At 43.7% G+C, this 19,334-nt stretch overlaps 1 protein-coding gene across 1 annotated transcript; it reads left to right on the top strand.

Moving 5' to 3' along the window:
* Positions 1-3,743: 3,743 nt before the first annotated feature.
* On the top strand, positions 3,744-5,920 carry LOC310891721 (uncharacterized protein C6orf52). The gene is made up of 3 exons (XM_083853962.1): positions 3,744-4,122; positions 4,649-4,694; positions 5,513-5,920. Exons 1-3 carry the CDS (start codon positions 4,063-4,065, stop codon positions 5,647-5,649), a joined length of 243 nt encoding a protein of 80 aa, XP_083710088.1. The 5' UTR covers positions 3,744-4,062; the 3' UTR covers positions 5,650-5,920.
* Positions 5,921-19,334: the final 13,414 nt, after the last annotated feature.

The following is a 19,334-nucleotide window of genomic DNA, read 5'->3' as shown; positions in this document are numbered from 1 at the left end:
GGAAGGACAGAAGAGAAGCAGGATTCTGTCACTACTGCTGCTCCGTTAGTGTTTGGAAAGAAAGCTGACACTGAAGAGTCAAAGACACAGCATCTCAACACTAGGTTTAGACGAAAAATTGCGACACCTTAAGGAACCTGTCCTGCATCTCATTCAAGCACAGAAGTTGCAGTGTCTCAATGCTAGCAGTACAGTTGGTGGTAAAATCTTTAGTAGGGTGAAATAGAGGCCTCACACCTTTCAGAGAAAAAAAGAGATTATTCCCACATACTTGCAACTATGCTGCAGAGTGTACTGCTGTTACTCTAGTGCTACAAAGGTCCAAAAATCACTGAACAGTTATTAGCCAGTTTTGTATTCCTTTAATTTGTTGAAAGACTGCAGTAGAGGATTGAAGTTTTTATTGAGGATCACTGTGTGGAAAAATTCTGATTGTTAAATGTCATTTGTATGACTTAAGAACCGCGTTTTGGAGTACAGAATTCAGTATTAATTCCAGAAGGGGTAAGGGGAAGGACATTAGCTAGTAATCCCGAACAAAAGCAGTGTATAGAGCTATACTGATTTTAATCGCAGTATTCTTACAGTTGGTCTGTTACTGAACAGATATGTTTTGGGGAGATATGGTGGCCAGGGAGGCATGTGTGTTTGTGTGCTTCCTCTTCTAGTTAAGGTTCTGGGGTTTGGTTTAGTCAGGAAAATTCGATGAGGCACCTTGTGTAAAAGGAAATGTTAACCAGCATTTTTCAACACGGTGTAGTCCCTTAAAAGTGTCATAGATGAAAAGAGGCCATAACCGCTGGGGGAAAAAGTTAGTGGGAAACTGAGAGCAGGATCACATTCAGTAGTGAGAGAGCAGCAGCCTAGGGAAAGCTGATGAATGACTGTAACAGATAGTTCTATTTTAAGTGTAAAACAACACTCAGTACTTTATAATGGTGGTCTTACCAGAGGGTTCTTCTCCATGGCTCCTAAAAGCACGTCTTGAAGGCATTCGAGTGCAGTGAACTTAAGCTGTAAGAGTTGGGCTGGTAAGCTTGGCCTGATTTGAAGCTGTAGGCACGGGGCTATAATTTCTGAACAGGCTACAAAAGAAACTGTACCACTGTGCTTTTCAGTGCTCCGTTTAGCAAAGCCATCAAATTGTTGCAGGCAATTGATGTTGTTCTTCTAAGAGCACCTGAAAGATATTTTTGTTTGAAGAGTTCAGAGGTACCGGTTAATACTGGTTCAGATAATTACAGCCAGCTCTTGGTGTTTGTGACCAATAAAGTTTGTGGCTCCAAAAGGAGTGGGTTAGTGCTAACTGATTAACTGCTGTATATGCAGAAATATGGAATCTGATTACTTACGCAGAGAGCACTTAAAATGTATTGTTTTGCTGGCTCTCAGTGAGTTGCATCTTAATGCTACCAAGGAATAAGCTTTTTGCTTCTGGCCCAAGTTTTTTAATTTGGTGAAAGCCTTTTCTGTGCACGTGCACATGCCAGAGAGGTTGCTTAAGTAATAGAAGCTATAGTAGCTGCTATCTTCTGTTTTTTGTAGAAGACAGAAACTGAATTCGTTAGCTTTGTAACTGTTATGCATACCAGAATTGGTTTTCTCCCTTTTGAAAATAGTAGAGGGTATGCCTATGACAGATTTGGTGAGCAAGGTGATCAGATGAGGGCACTGCAAGACTGCCAGAACGCACCAGGTCTGGGGGGAAAAGGAATCCGGCTGAGCATAGGAATTTCTAAAAGGTAACCAAGGAGTTGTGCATTGATACAGTTATTCTAAATAATCAGATTCTTGTAGCTCTGCCTTTGGAAAGTCTGTGGCCCTTGCTGTAGTGGCTGCACACAGGATGCAGTCTACAAAACCAGAAATGCAGAAGTCCTATGTTTTGACTCCCTGGATTCATCAACCTGCTTCAGGATGGCTGGGGGAATCCAACTGTTAAGTCTAGCCAGACAGCGCAACTTGGGCTTAGCTGCCATTGTAACCAGCCTTGTTTCTCAACAGTAGTAAAGTTGAATGCATTGGTAAATATTTTCAGGTTTGGGCCTGCATAAGGTAGAAGGGACAACAAGTGGTTTTATGTGCTAGGGAGTTCTTGTTCTTAGAGCTTTCCCTCTAGTTTGAGAGAAGCACATAACTAGTTTTACAGTGGGTTGACAGGAAAGAAGTGGGGGGGAAAAATGGGAACGCAGGGAGAAAGCCAAAGGCGTTATTACTAGAACAGGTTTAGAATGCTATTCTTTGCTTTTCATGAGCTTAGGGCAATGGGGAGTTTAAAGCTTAGCACTTCCTGAGAGGGTTTCTTACTCTACCGGCTCAGTTCTATCACTTATTTAAGGCAATTCAGGTCTCTGAACGGTTAAAGAATTGATACCAAATTTGATGAACTTTGATCCAGGATACTGACAAAACAGGACTTCATATAAACAATTTCAGTATGTTCATGAGGTTAGCTTGTGTGTTCTGTTAAATAGTAAAAAATGACACTTCTGTTTCTGTTTACCTAGCATAATTCTGCAAATGTTGCCTCCTTCTGCTTTAGAATGGAAATGCTCTTCTCCAAGAGAGCACTGTCCAAACTTCTTTGCCAAAATTTTTTGATTAAATTAATATTGTTTTATTTTGAAAACAAGAATAAGCCACAAACATGTTTTCTTGCTTCGGCTATCCAGAAGAACGTCAACAGTATTTTCAGATTTTCCTTCCCTACACAACTGTATGTAGGAAGAGTGCAGTTGGAAGCAGAAGACCTAAGATGATGTATCTTCTGTTTGTTTACTACAGTAACAAGACAATGGATTACCTCTTTATTAGAACTTGTGTAGCTTTGCAGTATTGAAACAAATGTAGGTATTAAAATACACATCAGTAATATGTTTCTGAATGGCTGAGTACCGTGCTCTCTTAGCATTGAAATACCCAGCCATTGGATTAGTTTGTCCCTCATGTTTGCTGAGTTTGGAAGCTATTTCAGAATGCCTTCAGCTTGTATTCTTCCCCAAAAGCATAGAACTCACTTCTCTGCATCCCCAATTCAAGTCAGAGAAACTGGGCACTGCAGACACAGGAGGTCTGCCTGTACAGAATCAGTGAAGACAAGTCTAAACAGCGGATTTTTTTGAATATGCAGCTGGGTTATCTGAATGTTCTTTATGCAGTGTACCTCAGTTTTAGTACAGATAGCACTTGTCTTGGTTCTTGTCATTAGTCTGAAGCTGCCCCTGAGAAAATCTTGAAAGGGAAAGTAGTGAAAGCTAATCAGCTGGCCCTTTCTTCTTAAGAACCAGCGTATTTTGTAATTCTCCCACTAATAATAAGGCGTCACGCTGGAGAATCGCGATTGTGTTGTTAAGCAAGACTGACTTCACCTGAGCGGTATAGTTGGCAGCTGTTGAATGTTTAATGGACTTTAAACAAACAAAAAAACTGAGCAGGTGGAGGTAGACATGGCAAACTGACAGGCAGCGTCAGATGCTTCTTTGAAATGGATAATCTGACTCCATTCACTTCTTTCTGGAAATAAGATCTAGTAATTAACCAAACAAAAGATAGAAGGGTTAAGACTGCATCTTTAAAGCAGCTGTGCTTGATAAATGTCTCTGGTCTTAAATCAATCTTTAGCAAAGCACAGAGACTTAGCAGCAGCTTGCTTATGCCAACGCTAAAAATACTTGATGTGTACAGGTAACCATGTCAAGGCTCTGGAGTTAATCCATGAGAACAATTCCTTCTGGTATTGGCAAAGGTGAGGATGCTTGCTTCTATAGAAATGAGGTTTTGAGCTGTGACTTAAGCTGTCACTTAGGTGACTGTTTAGGAAAGCTTCCTTTTAAGCTTTGAAGTATGTAAGCTGACAAATTGTTTAAGTTCAGAACTGGGTTTACAGTCTCTTGTTCTCTGACTGTATGCAACTTCTCATGTTTCAGACTGAAAGCAGAATTGCAGCGGTACCAGTCATACAACTATAATGATTATTGCCAAGATTACCAGAACTACCACTCGCAGAGGAGTTACGATGCTTACGCTGACTACAACTACAGCTCCTATGCTCCCTATGACAGCATGCAAGCTGTTGGAGACTGCTCTTTAGGAGATTCTTTAATGGCTCCAGCTGTTTTTGAGGTAAAGATAGTGCACGCTTGCTGTAAAGAAAATATTTCACAGATAATATGTTGTACAGATTTGTGTGAATCAGCAAAAAGAATCCGAAGTTGAAAACATGCTTTCTGCTTAGTGTGAAGTTAAAAGAGCAGATTCCATTCAGAGGTGTTTGTATTTAAGTGCTTAAATAGTAAATCCATAGAATTAGTGATTTATACACCATTATTTGTTCACGCATACCAAAGAATGGTTTTGACAGCATAATTGCGTACGCTTCTTCTGTTCCTGTTCTTCTGATTTGCTTTGCTTAAAGCAAATTAAACAGTTGTTGTAAGTGGTCTTATCGTGGTCAATGTATTAGTTGTGACCTCCGGAAGTCCCTTCCAACCTGTACTGCAATATTGGCTTTCTTCTAAAAATAAGTAGATAAAATGCCATCTATCCTTGTAGTTGTAGGAAGAAGGAATGGATTGAGACTGCAGCACTTTGAATCTGTGATGCTTTCTGAAATGAGTTATGATTAAACTTAGCCTTTTCTGTCTTTCAGGAATCTTCAGTTATGACTGCAATCGGTGATGACCTAATTACTGACGGTAATAAGGGTTCTATCATTGTCACTTGAGTTTAGCCATCCTTGTGCCTTTTAACAATACAAGCCAACCTCTACTGGATGAAGAACATCTTGAAAGTTCAGCTGAGGTCAAACCTCTGTGGGGTTGATCTGCAATCAGCTGGGGTTTTAAAGCTGATACAGCATACACTGACCGCATCAAGTAAAACGGGACACTGTCAATGCTTCGCAGCAGGTTTCTTGTACCTGTGCCTTCATTCCCATTTGAAAATGGTCTAAGACAGAATTTTGTTCTTTGTATTGGTTCCGCTAAACAGATTTTATATTAGAAACTCAGTAATATGCAAAAGCTTTGTTCTCCACCCTGAGGTAAAAGCTTATGTTGCAGATTCCAAAAGGAGGATTCAGCTTGCACTTACAAATACGGTACAAAACATATTTGTGTCCTGGAAGGTTTGCAAAGTTCCTCACGTGGAGGCATTTTGTGTTAGTGTTTAGAAACTATCCTATGTAACGTGTATTGCCGTAGAAGTGAATTAAATGACTCTTGGGAGGGTTTCATGGCTGATTATCCTTAAACGTTATCTTTACTATCTTAAACATTGTCTTTGTCTTTATCTTGAAAGACAATTCTAGTCCCAGCCTTCTAATATACAAATTCCCAAAAGTTGGAGCTGTGAGGCTCAAAATTTTAGAGGACTAAATACCTCACTAAAATTAGTAGATCTAATAGCTTATTACACTTAGCTTAAAATACATTTTGTTAGCCATTTCACATGAAGTTTTTTTGTGCGCATGCCTCAGATTTGATACTTGGACTTACCAGGCTTTTATTTTCAGATCCACAGCTCTACTTGGATGTTGATGAAATGAACAGACAATTCACGGAGACAAGCGAAGAACTCTACGATTCACTCATGAATTGTCACTGGCAACCTCTGGATACGGTCACTTCTGAAATCCCCTCTGCTATTTAAGTGTCTTCTAGAGCATGACCGTTAGGACCAAAGTGCTAAAACTACATTTCTTCTACATTATTCTAGCTCATAAGTTTTAAAGCACAATGATAGGTTGGGGTTTTTTTGCTATGCTTTTGACAGTTTCTGTAATCTTTTTGTTCATCACTCTCTTCTTGGAGCATCATGAAGTCATGTAAATATTCGAGAAATGTAAAGAGGTAAATGGGGTCTTATCTTAAAGATAAGACTTGCCTGTGTAAATAAAAGATTTGTTTCTGCAAACCTGCCAGCAAGGGATTTTACTTGTACCTGTGTGCAGCACGTTCTCTTCCGGCTTATGGAATTTAACAAGGTAGTAAGGGTATTTCATCTGTCTTTATTTTTATATGGGCATTAGGACACAAGCAAAATCTAGCTTCCCCTTGTTTTCCTGGTTCCTTAGGTAAGCGACAAGCCAAGCCTTTCATGTGCTTGCTTAGACTGGAAGTATGTATGGGAGACACTCACAGGCCTTGCTATGGAAACACCTGTGCCCACTTTTTCCTGCAGGCTGCTGGCTCTAACTGTACTACTGATACATGCTAGGTCAGCTAAAATTGGCTTATAAATAGGGTATGTTAAGCATATGGAAGTGTAGACTTCAACTGCCATAGCTACAAACATCCCGTGGAATGAGGATGATGTCTGCTGGCACTCTCTGCATCAGCATTCAGTTTTCCCTTGCCCTTCTTACTGTTAGACTTCTCAGCTGACGCTTTACAGCGAAGAAATTGCTACAACATAATCCGTGTTCTTAAACCTAAAAAAAAAAATCTTGGAGAAAACAACTTGCTGGTTTTCCCTCCTTGCTGGCAAGGAGAAAAATAGTCCACCAGGAACAACAAAAAAATCCTAGTAACAGCTCCTTAAGTTATACCCTCTGCTACCCTCTCTGATTGCTCTGGTCTTCCTTCATTCGTGGTAATGAAGTTTTTAAAGCTCTGGTAGAAGGATGACAGCACTCAAGTCAAAGGAGATGAGAGCAATGAGGAAAGCTTTGCTTTAAGCTAGAGCAGTCTTGCGAGTTGCTGCCTTTATGCTGTTCTTATCTTGAAGGGTACAGAGTCTTTTCCAGTCATAGGGACTCCATAACCCTATGAGTATGGAGAAATAGTTGCTAATTAACAGTGTGTATAATAAGTAAGTGAGGCTGGAAACAAAAGAATATTCCTCCAAGAAAAAAAAGGAAGCAGAAATTACTGTACTTAATAGCTGGGGAAGCTGTTAAAGCTAGTTGACACAGTTCTGGTACTGCCGTGTGTGTTTTGGGGGCAACATAAACCATAATTGCTGTGATGGCAGGTAAGAATCCAATTCTTTTTTATGGCTTAGTGTAGTCAGTGAAAGCAGTGGTCCTAAGCTGCATGCTGTTCTTAAATGTAATGCAAATTCTCTTTTGTGACTCCTCAGTACTTCCAGGTTACTTGTAGCTGATCACCAGCAACTGCTTCTGTTAGCTATTAGCTGTTGGGTTTTTGCTAGGAATACTTTCAGTCCTGAATTGAAATGATGACATCCTGAAACAGAAGAGGCTCTTGGAGTATTGTAGGAAGCACATTCTTCCTGGTTCTAGTGCAGGTGTACACGTAGGAGGAGACAGAAGGCAAAGAACCTCACATAGGTGGAGGGGGTGAGGTGGCATCACAGTTAGAGCTGTTGCAGTTAACTCTTCCCAAAGCATGAAAGCAACGTGGCTGGGAACAGGGATTTGTTGGGTTGCTTCTTTGTGTGAGCCAGGGAGTCTTTTGAGGGGCAGATTAATAAGAATATGACACAAGGTAGAGGTGGAATAGATGAAGCAAAGAATTTGGGTGGGAAAAGGGTTGCTTGTACGTGTCTATGGAATTGTTTCAGGGGACTGAGCTGGGGCAAATTCAAGATAATAGATGCAGCCTCCTTGAATTTGGATGGCAGTGCTGAAGCTTCAAAACCTTACAAGGTTTGATGCCACTTCAATTGTAGTGCATAGCTGTGGTACTTGAGCTCAGAAGTGCAAACTGCACAGGATTTTTTTATCTATTTTCTTCAACGTGAGCAGCAAAACATCTTCCAGGAATGTGCCTGGGTGCTACGCTGCTTTGACACGGCTTGCTTTGCATCACCAAACACAGTAGTTAGGTTGCATCGAGTACTTTGTGGAAACATTCATTGTGTTGTCACCCAGAAATGGGATGCTACAGATATGTGTTGGCCCGGCAGTATCAGTGCTGGTTTTTGGCCTTTGAGAGGTTGGTCCATAACATGTGACCTGTGTAACGAGAGGCCCACATAGATTGGTGACTTCATTAAGTCTGATGCTGTGGTGGTGTGTGACCCAAGGCCCTGAACGTCAGAAAATCAGGCTGTGGCCACCTATTTTATGCAGACTTTGCCTATTAACAAGGTCTCTACACTGTACGTTAGAGACGTGCGCCTCCTTTTCCGGACTAGATAGCGAAAATACCAGTTTTGTAGTTCAGTGAATGAGATTGGTTGGGCTGTTTGTTCTCCAGAGCTGAAAAATGTTGGGAGTGTATTCTCTTGGAGTCCACAGAAATGAAAATGATGAGAGGAAGAGAACGTTGGTTGCAGCCCGCGTGCTGCTGTTATAAAGTAGTTCTCTGATGTCTTTTTCCCTCTGCTGAGACTTATCAGCCTATCGTCCTTTCCTGTTAGGAGCGCATACCTGGCTTGGGATGGTGTGCGCAGGGCAGATTCTTTACCGTAAGAGCACAGTGAATGCCAGACTTCTTCCTGTACTGCCGTGTTAACCCTGAGTCACAAATTCAGGAAGCAGTGATTGCATCGGAACTGCTAGAATGCTTTGCGGAGTCTTTTTACTGGGTAAACTTCACAGCTGCAGTTACAACTTCCAGCCTGTGTTAGCTGAACACATCGTACTGGTGCCCGCCATCAGTTTGACAAAGATGGGATTGCAGTAGGAACTTGCTTTTTTCCTTCTTTTTAATTAAACAAGTCTTTGAAGCAACTTTTCCAACACCGCCATACTTCACTTCTTCCAGTTATTTTCTGTTTTACTTAGCTGAAATGTTTTTTTTTCTTCCAAGCTTGAGGAAGTTTTCTACAAGAATGTCCCGTAATGATTTCATAAACTCTTTTCGTTGTACCTAGCTGCAACAGAGAGTGGGGGGAAGATTGATCAAATGGTGATGATCGCTGTCATTCTGCTGGACACGCAGATACTTGCCTTTCGTTTTGGCTCATTTCTAATACCAATTAACTTCAGTGCCTCGCGTTAATAGACACCGTTTGACTGCATCGGCAAATGTTTCTGAGTCGTGAGTGTCATTAAAGGCCTGTCACCCTATGGAAATCCTTCTAAATAAGAAAAATGGAATTCAAATAAATAAATAAAGCAGCGTTTGAACTTATGAGCAAACCTAGCGTAGCTGCCTTTGACGCTGATCTGGAGGAGAAAAATCACGTTATCACACTACTATGGTTGCCTTAATAGGTTTGGTGTACATGAGGGAGGGAAGTATTATGTGATGTTTGCCTAGCTATTACATGGCCGATGCAGGAGGGGTTTTAGTCAGTTCCCTGAGCACGTATTGTTGCAGAAGTCGGTGATTTCACTGCCCAATGTCTGTTATTAAGGGCACGATTCATGTCCCGTTATCGTTTTTATTCTTTATTTATGTGTTTATTTTCTGGGGCGGCGATCTGTCACGATGCCCATCGTTCCCCTGCCGTGGGGTAGAATTTAGCGTGACGACTGCTTCCCGGACCAACGGGGCCACGAATCCGGCCTAAAACACTGCTTGTGCGTTGGTTGTCGGCGTGGGGGCTGTTGGTTGTCGGTGCGGGGGTATCGGTTGTCGGTGCGGGGCTTTTCTGACGAGCACTGTGGGCTCGGGGCGCCGTCCCACGCCCGGCGCGGTGCTGCGGCACACCAGCGGTCGGCGCCACGGCGCGGGGAGGCTCTGGAGGTGACTCCTAGCCCCGTGCTTACGGTGGCCGGGCCGGGGTTCATTATGGCGGCCGGGTCCTGAGGGCGGGAGCGGGAGGGCGGCGGGACCGGGACGGGACCGGGGCGGGGCGAGGAACGGGAGCGGCAGCGGGAGGGGGGGGCGCGCGTTCCCGTGAGGGGAGGGGGCGCGCGAGGGAGGGAGGGGGAGGGTGTGAGAAACACTCCGTAGCCAATAACTTGGGCTCAGGCGAGGAGCTCGGCGAAGCAGGAATTTATTCGCGATCGCAGTGGCGGGCGTCCCGTCCGTGCGAGGACTACCGCACACCAAATTTCCCTGGTGTATTGCCAAGCACTTCCCCGTGCAAGGGCTTACCATACACCACATTTCCCGAGACTCTTCCTTTCTCTCCCTTATCTCACGCTTCGTCCGTCTCCGGCCGCGCCCCTCGCGGAGCTGCGGAACCGCGGATCAGGACTCCACACTCGCTCCGTACAAAAGTACGTCTCAATCACACGGCACACAGAGTCTCACCCGACCCCCAAGGCAATACTTCCTATTTCTTACCTTGGTCTGTGCACAGAGTTACCGGATCAATTCTCAAAGCCGGAGTGCCTGCCTTCTTCCCTTCCCCACTCCTTCACGGATCCTGCCTCTTTCATCAGTCTCGGGCCCTCTGTCAGCTCTCCGCAGAACCGCCGCCGTCGATGCACAGGACCGCTGAAATCAGCGGGGCATGCCTTCCTGCTGCTGCGGCGGTGGGGCTCCCCAGTAGGCGACTGGCTCCCGGACGAGCCCCCAAATTGTGAGAAACACTCCGTAGCCAATAACTTGGGCTCAGGCGAGGAGCTCAGCGAAGCAGGAATTTATTCGCGATCGCAGTGGCGGGCGTCCCACGAGCAGGAGCGCCCCTGCTGGTTCCAAAACCCAGTTTATATACTTTTTGATGACGGGACCCTCCCCTGTTTCCCCACTGAGGGGGTGATCCAGGCTCACAATCTGTCTGATGCTTCCCAGACAATGCATGGCCTTCAGTTGCCGGCCTGTTAAATTTCGAATTTCTTTCGACTTTTTTACTGGTTGAAGCGGTAATGGTTCTTCACTTACCTGACTTGACTCAACACCGTGATTTTCCCCGAATTGTTCTACGGAGTCTGGTTGTCTGCATTTTACAAGGTCGCCTGCTAAGCGTTCTTATCGCTGCAAGCACACCTCGATACCCCATTCCTTACCTTTAAACAACGTAACTCTGCAAAAACAACATTTTTATTCCCACGAGGGGCAGGGCAGGCCCCGCGGCGCGTGGCGGCGGGGGGCGGGGGGGCCCCGTGACGGCACCGAACGCGGGGGGGGGGCGGTATGGCCTCGGGCGGCGCGACCGGTAGCGGCGCGACCGGCAGCGGCATGGCCGGCGGTGGCAGGGCCGGTGGCGGCGGGGCGCCGGGCGGCAGCCCAGGAGCCCGATCAGGAGGAGGAGGAGCAGGAGGAGGAGGAGGAGGAGGAGGAGGAGGAGGAGGAGCGGCCGGCGGCAAGGTGAAGAGGCGGCGCCACCGTTTGGGCGCCGCGAAGCCCCCCTGTGCCAGGAGCAAGCGGGTGAGGAGCGGCCCCCCCACAGCGGGCCCTTCCCCCTCAGCCCACCAGTTACCCCCTTACTTACCCCCTTACCTTACCCGCCCCTTTATCCCCTTAGTTACCCCCTACCCACCTCCTTACCCCCTTAGTTACCCCCTCGACCGCTTAGTTACCCCCTTAGTTACCCCCTCAACGGCTTAGTTACCCCCTTAGTTACCCCCTCAGCCCCTTCCTAACCCCCTCAGTTACCCCCTCAGCCCCTTACTTACCCCCTTACCCCTCTACCCAGCCCATTACCCCCCTCCTCCCCCTCCCCTTCACCCCCAGCCCGCTGCCCTCAGGACCCCCAGTGCCACCCCCAGGGCTTTCCCCGCTCCCTGCACCCCTCCTCAGCCCATCATCAATTCTCTGAACGTTACCTGCCAGGCTTTGCTTCTCGTTTGTGCTGTAGGGTACAGCAGGTTGACGGTGAAAGCGGTCCGTCAATTCGGGGTGTGAAAATCCCCGTGCTGGAGGGGGGACGCGCCGAGATCCCTCCCAGCAGCTCTTTGCTAAGAAATGTCAGGACGCCCAGAGAGATGCTCTGGAGATGCCCTCTGCACATGTTTGTTCAGCCAAAACCTCTCCGCTATTAAATGAGCAACGTAGCTGAGGGGATTGATTATCATATGCAAAACCAAGGGAGCGCTACGCATGGATAGCTGCTCATTTAGGTTTTTATCACTTGCAGAAATGCCAAGTCCCTTATACCACATATTGACAATCAATCTTGTCCATCTAAAGCTGGCCTGGAAGGGCAATGCAAACATTCCCCACGCTTACAGAGCAACCGTTGAAACCTCTGGCTTGAACAGTGCATTAATGTTGAAAGTGCCATAGCTTGCGTGTGCCGACACTGTGTAGCTAACTGATAAACCTTACACGTGGATTGAAAATAATCAGTGGAGATGGTTTTCTAACTTTTCCATTGTCTGTTATCTCTGCGTGTTTTCCAGTAGGTTTATTTAAAGAGTGTGCCAGAGCAAACACGTGCGTGGGGATATCTGGGGGATTCTGCACAGAGAATGGCTGCTGCACATCCAGCGCAGATCAAATTAACAGTAACTTATCGGGGAAGAATTTTAATGATTTGATAAATAGACAAACTGATAGGTGTTACATGTGTGCATTTATTATAGCAGTTAGCTTTGTAACCAGACGAATCGTGCAAATGTTCATAACGTAAAAGGACGAGCTTTGAGCAGATAGCTTGCTTAGAGCATTTGTCAATTAATTTCAGTTTATTTTCAATATCATGTCCACTCTGCAGAAGGTTCTGTGGCTTAATGTTAATTGTCTCTCAGTGATGCAGTTGGGGAGGCACGAAAGCGACCGATGCGATTTTGTGAGGTTATACCTCTGGTTCTGATCCCTACCCCGCTGTTTTTCTCATCCTTCCCCCTACAACTTTAGTCGATAAGTCGATTCTTAGAAATACTTAAATAGATGTGTTTTGTGTGCTTGTGATCGTAATTACAGCCCACCAAACCCTCTGTCTCTTACCATTAAGCTCTGAAGGTGCCTGGGCACTGTAGGCAGTATAGTTAGCAGCTTCAAAGTTCCTGGGAACTAGTCCTGGATCTAATTTACTTTTTTTTTTCTCCCTACCTGCAGGAGGGATGATTAGCAGGATGCCTAGCTCATGATTGTCAGCTTTCTGGATATTAATTTTTATTATTAATTTTTATTATTAATTATATTCATTTATATTAATTTATCTTTTATTTAACCGTAGTTCCTGGGGCTTTCGGTCAGGTGGGAATTCTCCGATCGTACCCGATGTATGCCGCAGAGTCAGTCTTCTACAAAATACAGCAACAGCTTTAGAAGGCTCTTGCAAGAGGAGGTGCTGGTGCTATAGCTATAGCTGTGTTTCTTCCAGGACATCTTCTGGGTTAGCCTGACTGTTGAGAGCAGAACTGGTTTTTGTGCGTATAGTCACTGCAATTCAGCATTACTAAAATTGAAAATATTTAGATTCACTGATTTTAATGGGTAGTATGGTCCTGACTGTCGCAGTAGATAATTGCTGAACTTCTGGTTTAGTTGGTTTTCACGGGAGGGTGCGAAGAGGAAGAGTCCTGGAACAAGTCTGTAGGTCAGGAGCTGTTCAGGCGTAGAGTTTCCTGATAGCCTTGCAGATTGACGACCTGCTGGTGAATTTTGGCAGAGGTTTCAAAACTTTGAACCTTGCCAAGGTCACTTGGAAGTGCAGAAAGTGATAGGTAGTTGTAAATCAATCTTAGGTGAATTTTAGGTTTACCAGAAGTGTAGCGATCCTATGCCAGGGATCAACCTCGTCGTCGTCTTCTGAATATTTGCTGTATAATATCTGTCTTCAAGGTCCGTGGAAGGTGGTATCCCAGCATATGCTGTTGACTGCGTTTCTGTAATTAAGTGTTTTTTCTTTCAAGCAGGGAATAATTAGCAGAATGACAGAAACGGTGAAAAATATTGTACCGGCCTGGCTGCAGAAGTATTTCAATAAGCGTGAGGAGGAGTGTGTAGACAGAAATGAATCTGCAAACCAGGAGGAGACTCCGGTAAACTATCATCACGATTATGCAGATGAAGATACCATAATCGATGAGAGATTCACGCCTGAACCAGCAGGAATTAGTAGACGAGGTATGTGAAAAATCATTTGGAATTCTGGCCATCTGTATTTATTCACAGATTTCTAGTTTTGAATCTGAATTTCAAAAGGAAATTGGAATGAGGGTTTTGACAGAATGAAAAAAAAAAACAAACAATCAAAAAAGTCGAAACAACTGTTTGTGAAACCGTCTTAGCTTTAAACTGTATACACAGTTACGAAGCATACATCTTATGCTCTTGGAAGGCATCAGTTAACTTTAGGTACTCTATTAGCCAGGTGCTAAATGCTGAAAATAAGTCATTTGCAAGTGTGCTGGGTTGCATTTTCCATCTTTTAAAAGATATGGAATGAAAATCTGTCTAATTGCCTAAGGCAATTAAAAAAATTAATTTGTTTTGCAGTCTTCGAAACAAAAGACTAGATGCTAGAATGGCAGAGGAAAATTCCGTCTCGTGTCCCGACTTTGTTTGTTTTGTTTTGTTTTGTTTTTTGTTTTGGGCTTTGATCAATTTAGTAAAGTTCCTCGTTAACTTGATGGTGAACTGGGGAACTTGTGCACGGATGTGGTTTATGAGATTATTATCCTTAAAATATTCAATAACTTTAAGGTCTACGCGGGGGGAGGGGGTGTCTTTGAAAAGGTATTTGACCGTTGGCAACAAGGTTTGCAACTCCTTTACCTCATGAAAGATTAATTTGTCTTATATCCAGTGCCTCTCACTGTTCCTGTAGTCCTGTTGTATAAATTTGCATCTATTCTTATTTGAGTTTCTCTTAAATTAGCTGTTTTGGGGAAGTCAGCTTTTAATAAGTAAAGAAGTTTTGTCTGAGCGTGCGTAGGTAACCATAGATAATGTGGAAAGTCAGTTGCTTCTGTTGTTGGCAGAATCAAAAAATAAGGAGGAAATATCTTTGCCTCCAATCTCATCTAATTGTAAACAAGGAGATTGATGGCTTTCTGTGTAGCTGTAGCTTGGGAATGAGTTTGGAGAAAAGAATAGAGAAGGTCTTCGTGACTGAGGAACACATGTTGGCTTTCCTATGTAACTGCGTGAAAGGAGCTTTCAGTAAGAACAGCTGCACTGCAAGCTTGCTAACTCCAGGAGATCAGGAGCAGGTGGACACCCTGGAACCTTTTGCAGCTTATGTTGCTGTCCGTGGGTGTTGCTTACTATGCTTAAGAATAAGATTTTTTTTTTTAATTATTACTACATTTTGAAACCAATGTGTTTCTTCAGTTCTGAGGTATCAGTGTGCTGGAGCCTATATTGGGTGGCCTTCCGCCTGAAGAACTTTCTGTATCTCAAATGGTGCTGTCCTAAAAATCTGCTCATGGTTTGGAGAGCTAATTAGTGGTACTGCAGTGGTTATGAAGATTGAACTAACTAGTTTAAGCTTCAGTTCAAGTATCAAGAGGATAGTGGCTCAAAGTCATTTGAATTGCCCAGATTCCTGGGAGAGACAGTAGGCTTTCATCAGGCAAAATACCCATGAATAGTTCCATTCATTTAGCAAGATAGACTTCAAGGCCACCTATTCCAGGCCACTGGCATTGTTTGCAGACCCTTTGCTTCAAGAGGGAAAAATGCTCATCTGGTTACTTGGGTCAACATCCTTGTCCCTTGGGTCAAAATCCCAATAGTTAATGGGTAGGAGATGATGTTTTGCCTCTAACGTGAGCTGATATGGAAGAACTTGGGAAAAAAGTACTGCAAACGTTCATTTTCATGTTGTGTATTCAGATTAATGTAACCTTTGTTCCAATATTATGGAAGCTGCAGTGTTATCTGTAATTTACCGTGTAATCTCAAATTTTGTAAAGCTTATTGCAAGCTGTACATGGGAGAAGGAGTATATATGTTTGATTTAGTGAACGGCCAAGTCAGCGTTAGAGCATTTGAGCACGGGGTCAGAATGTGGTGTTGTAAAACCTCATAGTTAACTACTTCTGGATGCAACATTAATACTGTGTATCGCAAGCAGTGTTGTTGTTGTAGCCAGACAGTTAGATGCAACCGTATCTGGGTGAGGAAGAAGTTAAATTTGGCTTCTCTCTTTTTGCGCTTAGAACTTGGCAATAGCATGGCTGTCGATAGGAAACAGGTTTTGGCTTCTGTGAGCTTGTCTATAGCAAAGCTAATTATCTCCCTGTTCTTGTCTAGAACCATCCACAAGTAGATCAGCACTGAACTTCCCAGTTGTGTTAACAAGGCCCTCTCTTCATCGGAGCCGTCTGAATTATACCATGCTGGATTCTCCTGTCCCACCTTGTCAGCCCTCGACATCTTCTGTATTTGGCATTGGCAGTCCTAGGCTGTCCTTCATAAAAGAAATAGAAGATTCTACCTCTCAACAAGACGATGATAACATCTCAACAACCAGTGATTCCTCCTCTAGAGCATCTGATGAAGGTGATTTTTGTGTTCTCTGTTTAATTGACTTTTTTTTTAATGTGAAGTACCTTGCGTTCTTTAATATTCCACATCACCTTAGTAAATAAAATAGGTGAATGTCAACTTTGGATGCGAGAATTAAATTGAATTTTTAGTGTTTTAGAAGTATATAATCCTATCACCTTTTTAATAGAAGCGTGCTTTGGAATACGTTTATGATACCCTGATGTTAGAAAGAGTCAATGCTGAAATATACACGTTCAGCTAGGTTATATGTAAATTTTGAACTGGGACGGTAGGAAATCAGGCTGACTTGCCGTAGCTTGACAACTAGGCTGATTGTCTAGAAGGAAGAGTGACTCAGAATATCTAACAGACAGCTGGTTAAATGTGAGTAAGTGCAGGTGACAAACAGGAACACGAGATGTTTTCCTGTGTTTCAGCAAGAGAAGATAAAGAAACTACTCTGTCATAAGCTATAGGCTGTTTTTTGACCTTTCTTGGTAGAAGGCTTCAGCTGTCAATACTTTCATGTCTTTTGCCAAATTCATTGAGGAAAGCACACCATTTTAAAATAAAAAATAAGCATCGTGTCGATGTAGGTTGGTACGTAGGTCTTCTCGCTGAAAGGGCGAACAGCAGGTTTGCAGCTTTTTCTAGTCCCCCATATAGACAGGGACTGACGTGTGCTCAGCAGGTTTTGCAGAGAACTTTTGTACAGCTGAGAGTAGAGTTGCTGGGCTTTAGCAATATAACCTGAGTGCACTAGAACTTTCTGGTGTGTCTTCGTAAAACATACGTGGGCAGAAGATCGTTAACTCTTAGAGCAGCCTTTGGGGAATCTTCCAGGTTTAAAACCTATGCGATTATGATCTGTGCTGGCCTCCAGCCTTTTACCAACACAGAAAAAAGCTTTGTCCGTACAAATGCACTGATGTTTATGCGGTCCTCTTTTATCTTAGCCTGAAGGAAAAAAATATCTGCATTGGAAGCACAGTATTAACTTGGTAAGATTGCTGAAAACTACCTGCAGCTCTGTGAACAGTTTTCAAGTTTGTAGGTGATACTTGGTTTTCAGTCTGTACGTGAAGTTGATCTATTTAAAGAAGCTGAAGTCATGCTTATTTTTCTGTATTGAAGAACTTGAATTAGTGTGATCTTTATTGTTAAAGTTCTGTACGTACGAGAGGCATTTACATCTAGCATACGTCATTTTGGCAGATGTTGCAGTTTTAAAAAATACTTCATCGTCACTGCTCTGGCCCACACAAGATGAAAGAACTCATTCCCTCTCGCAGCATTCTGCAGCTAGCTCTAAGAAACCTGCCTTCAGTTTATTTGTTTTTGGAGGACTGTGTCCTGTAAGTACTGCACAGTATTTCTTTTAATCAGTTTGAATGTGTACCTGTTTTTCTATCCACTTCTCATACTGTGTTTCCGTAGGTACGTGGAAGCACGTCTGTTTTTAAGCAAAACCAGCTTGGGTTTTCTCCATTTTACCCCGGAAAGACGGCTTATGCCGGTGGTGCAGCTGTAAGATCAAGGCAGCCAAAGACGGAACCTTATCAGGTATGAGAAAAGTAGTGTAGTGGGAAATAGTGATGGAAATAAAAAAAGCAGCACTGCCAAAGGAGCTTTGAGCAGGGAGCTGAATATGTGGTAACAGTTGCTCTTCTGCCCTCTTGGTCTACAAAAATAGACGTCTGAGATTGATTTCTGTTTAAATTCTTTAATGACAGTTTTTACCACAGGTAATACTTGTCAGAAAGAACAAGAATGACAGTTTGGGCTAGTTGTTGGTAGTTGGGGTTTCCTCTGTTGTTAGGTCTTTCAAAAAATTCCATTTAAGTGCCATTGTCTGCCTCTGACTACATTACGTTAAAATAACTTGATGCAAAAAAGCCAATGACAGCATAACTTTGAAAACTTGTGTTTATGGTAGCAAAAGCTACAGTAGTCAAACCTGGCTAATATTTATCTGTGGATCTTCTTTTCCAAGCATGCCTACATTCATGCTATGGATATGTTGTATAAACCTGCAGTCTTTGAAAATATCTAAAATCAACTTTGCTGATCCTTTGTTCTTCTGGTACACAGAGGCATGCAGGACTAAATGCAGTCCCAAGATAAGCAGTAACATGCTTTCTGTTTTGAACGATTCATATAGTTCTTGGAGAGAGTTATTTGCCCCCAAGAGTTCTTGGAAATAGCAAATAAAAACTGCTGACAACTCTGATTAGCTAGAGCTGAATCGAAAAGGAAAGTCAAATCAGGTTTGGTAGGAATGTATTTAAATTAAAGTGACTTTTATCGATAAATCAAAAGGAATTTGAAGAAAATGAAAACGCGGGTTTGCTGGCTCTGTTCTGACAGTCCATTTGTGCAACGGAAAAAGGGCAGTACAAGTACCTCACTTACGGGAAACCTTGAAACCTTGTGGTGCAAAGCTGGGAACCCTCTTTGGTCGGCTATTTTTGTTTTTTACAATATTACTGCATTATGGTAAAAAGAGGAACCAAAATACTAGGCTTTTAAAGGAGAGAGTAGCTTGCTTCTTGCTGCTTGCTGTGAATGACAGCAAGGTACTAGAGAGTCCAGCGAAGGGCCACCAAGAAGATCAAGGGACTGGGAGCACCTCTCCTCTGAGGAGAGGCAGGGACTGCTGGGCCCGTTTAGCATGGAGGAGAGGAGGTTTGGGGGGATCTTATTGGTGTATATAAATACCTGAATGGATGGTGCAAAGAGCATAGAGAGCCATTGTGTTTTCAGCGGTGCCCAGTGCCAGGTCAAGAGGCAACAGGCACAAACTGAAACGTGAGGCTCTGTCTGAGCATCAGGAAATGCTTTTGCACTGTGCGGGTGATGGAGCCCTGGCACGGGTTGCCTGGAGAGGCTGTGGAGTCTCCCTCTTTGGAGGTCTTCAAGAGCTGACTTGACATGGTCCTGGGCAACCTGCTCGGGGTGGCCCTGCTTGAGCGGGGGGGTAGACCAGGCGATCTCTAGAGGTCACTTCCAACCTTAACCATTCTGTGGTTCTGTGAGTCTCACTTGTGTTTTTACATGCTGCGTGGTCTGCTTCCTGTCTTCACATCGTGTGATAAGCACAGTGTGGTTATATGAGGGGTTTAACCTGGGAAGAAAAAAAGTCACACC

The sequence above is a fragment of the Anser anser genome, assembly GCF_964211835.1.
Source record: "Anser anser genome assembly, contig: HAP1_SCAFFOLD_71, whole genome shotgun sequence".
In the NCBI taxonomy this organism is placed as follows: Eukaryota; Metazoa; Chordata; class Aves; order Anseriformes; family Anatidae; genus Anser; species Anser anser.
This window is presented reverse-complemented; position numbering and strand designations above follow the sequence as displayed.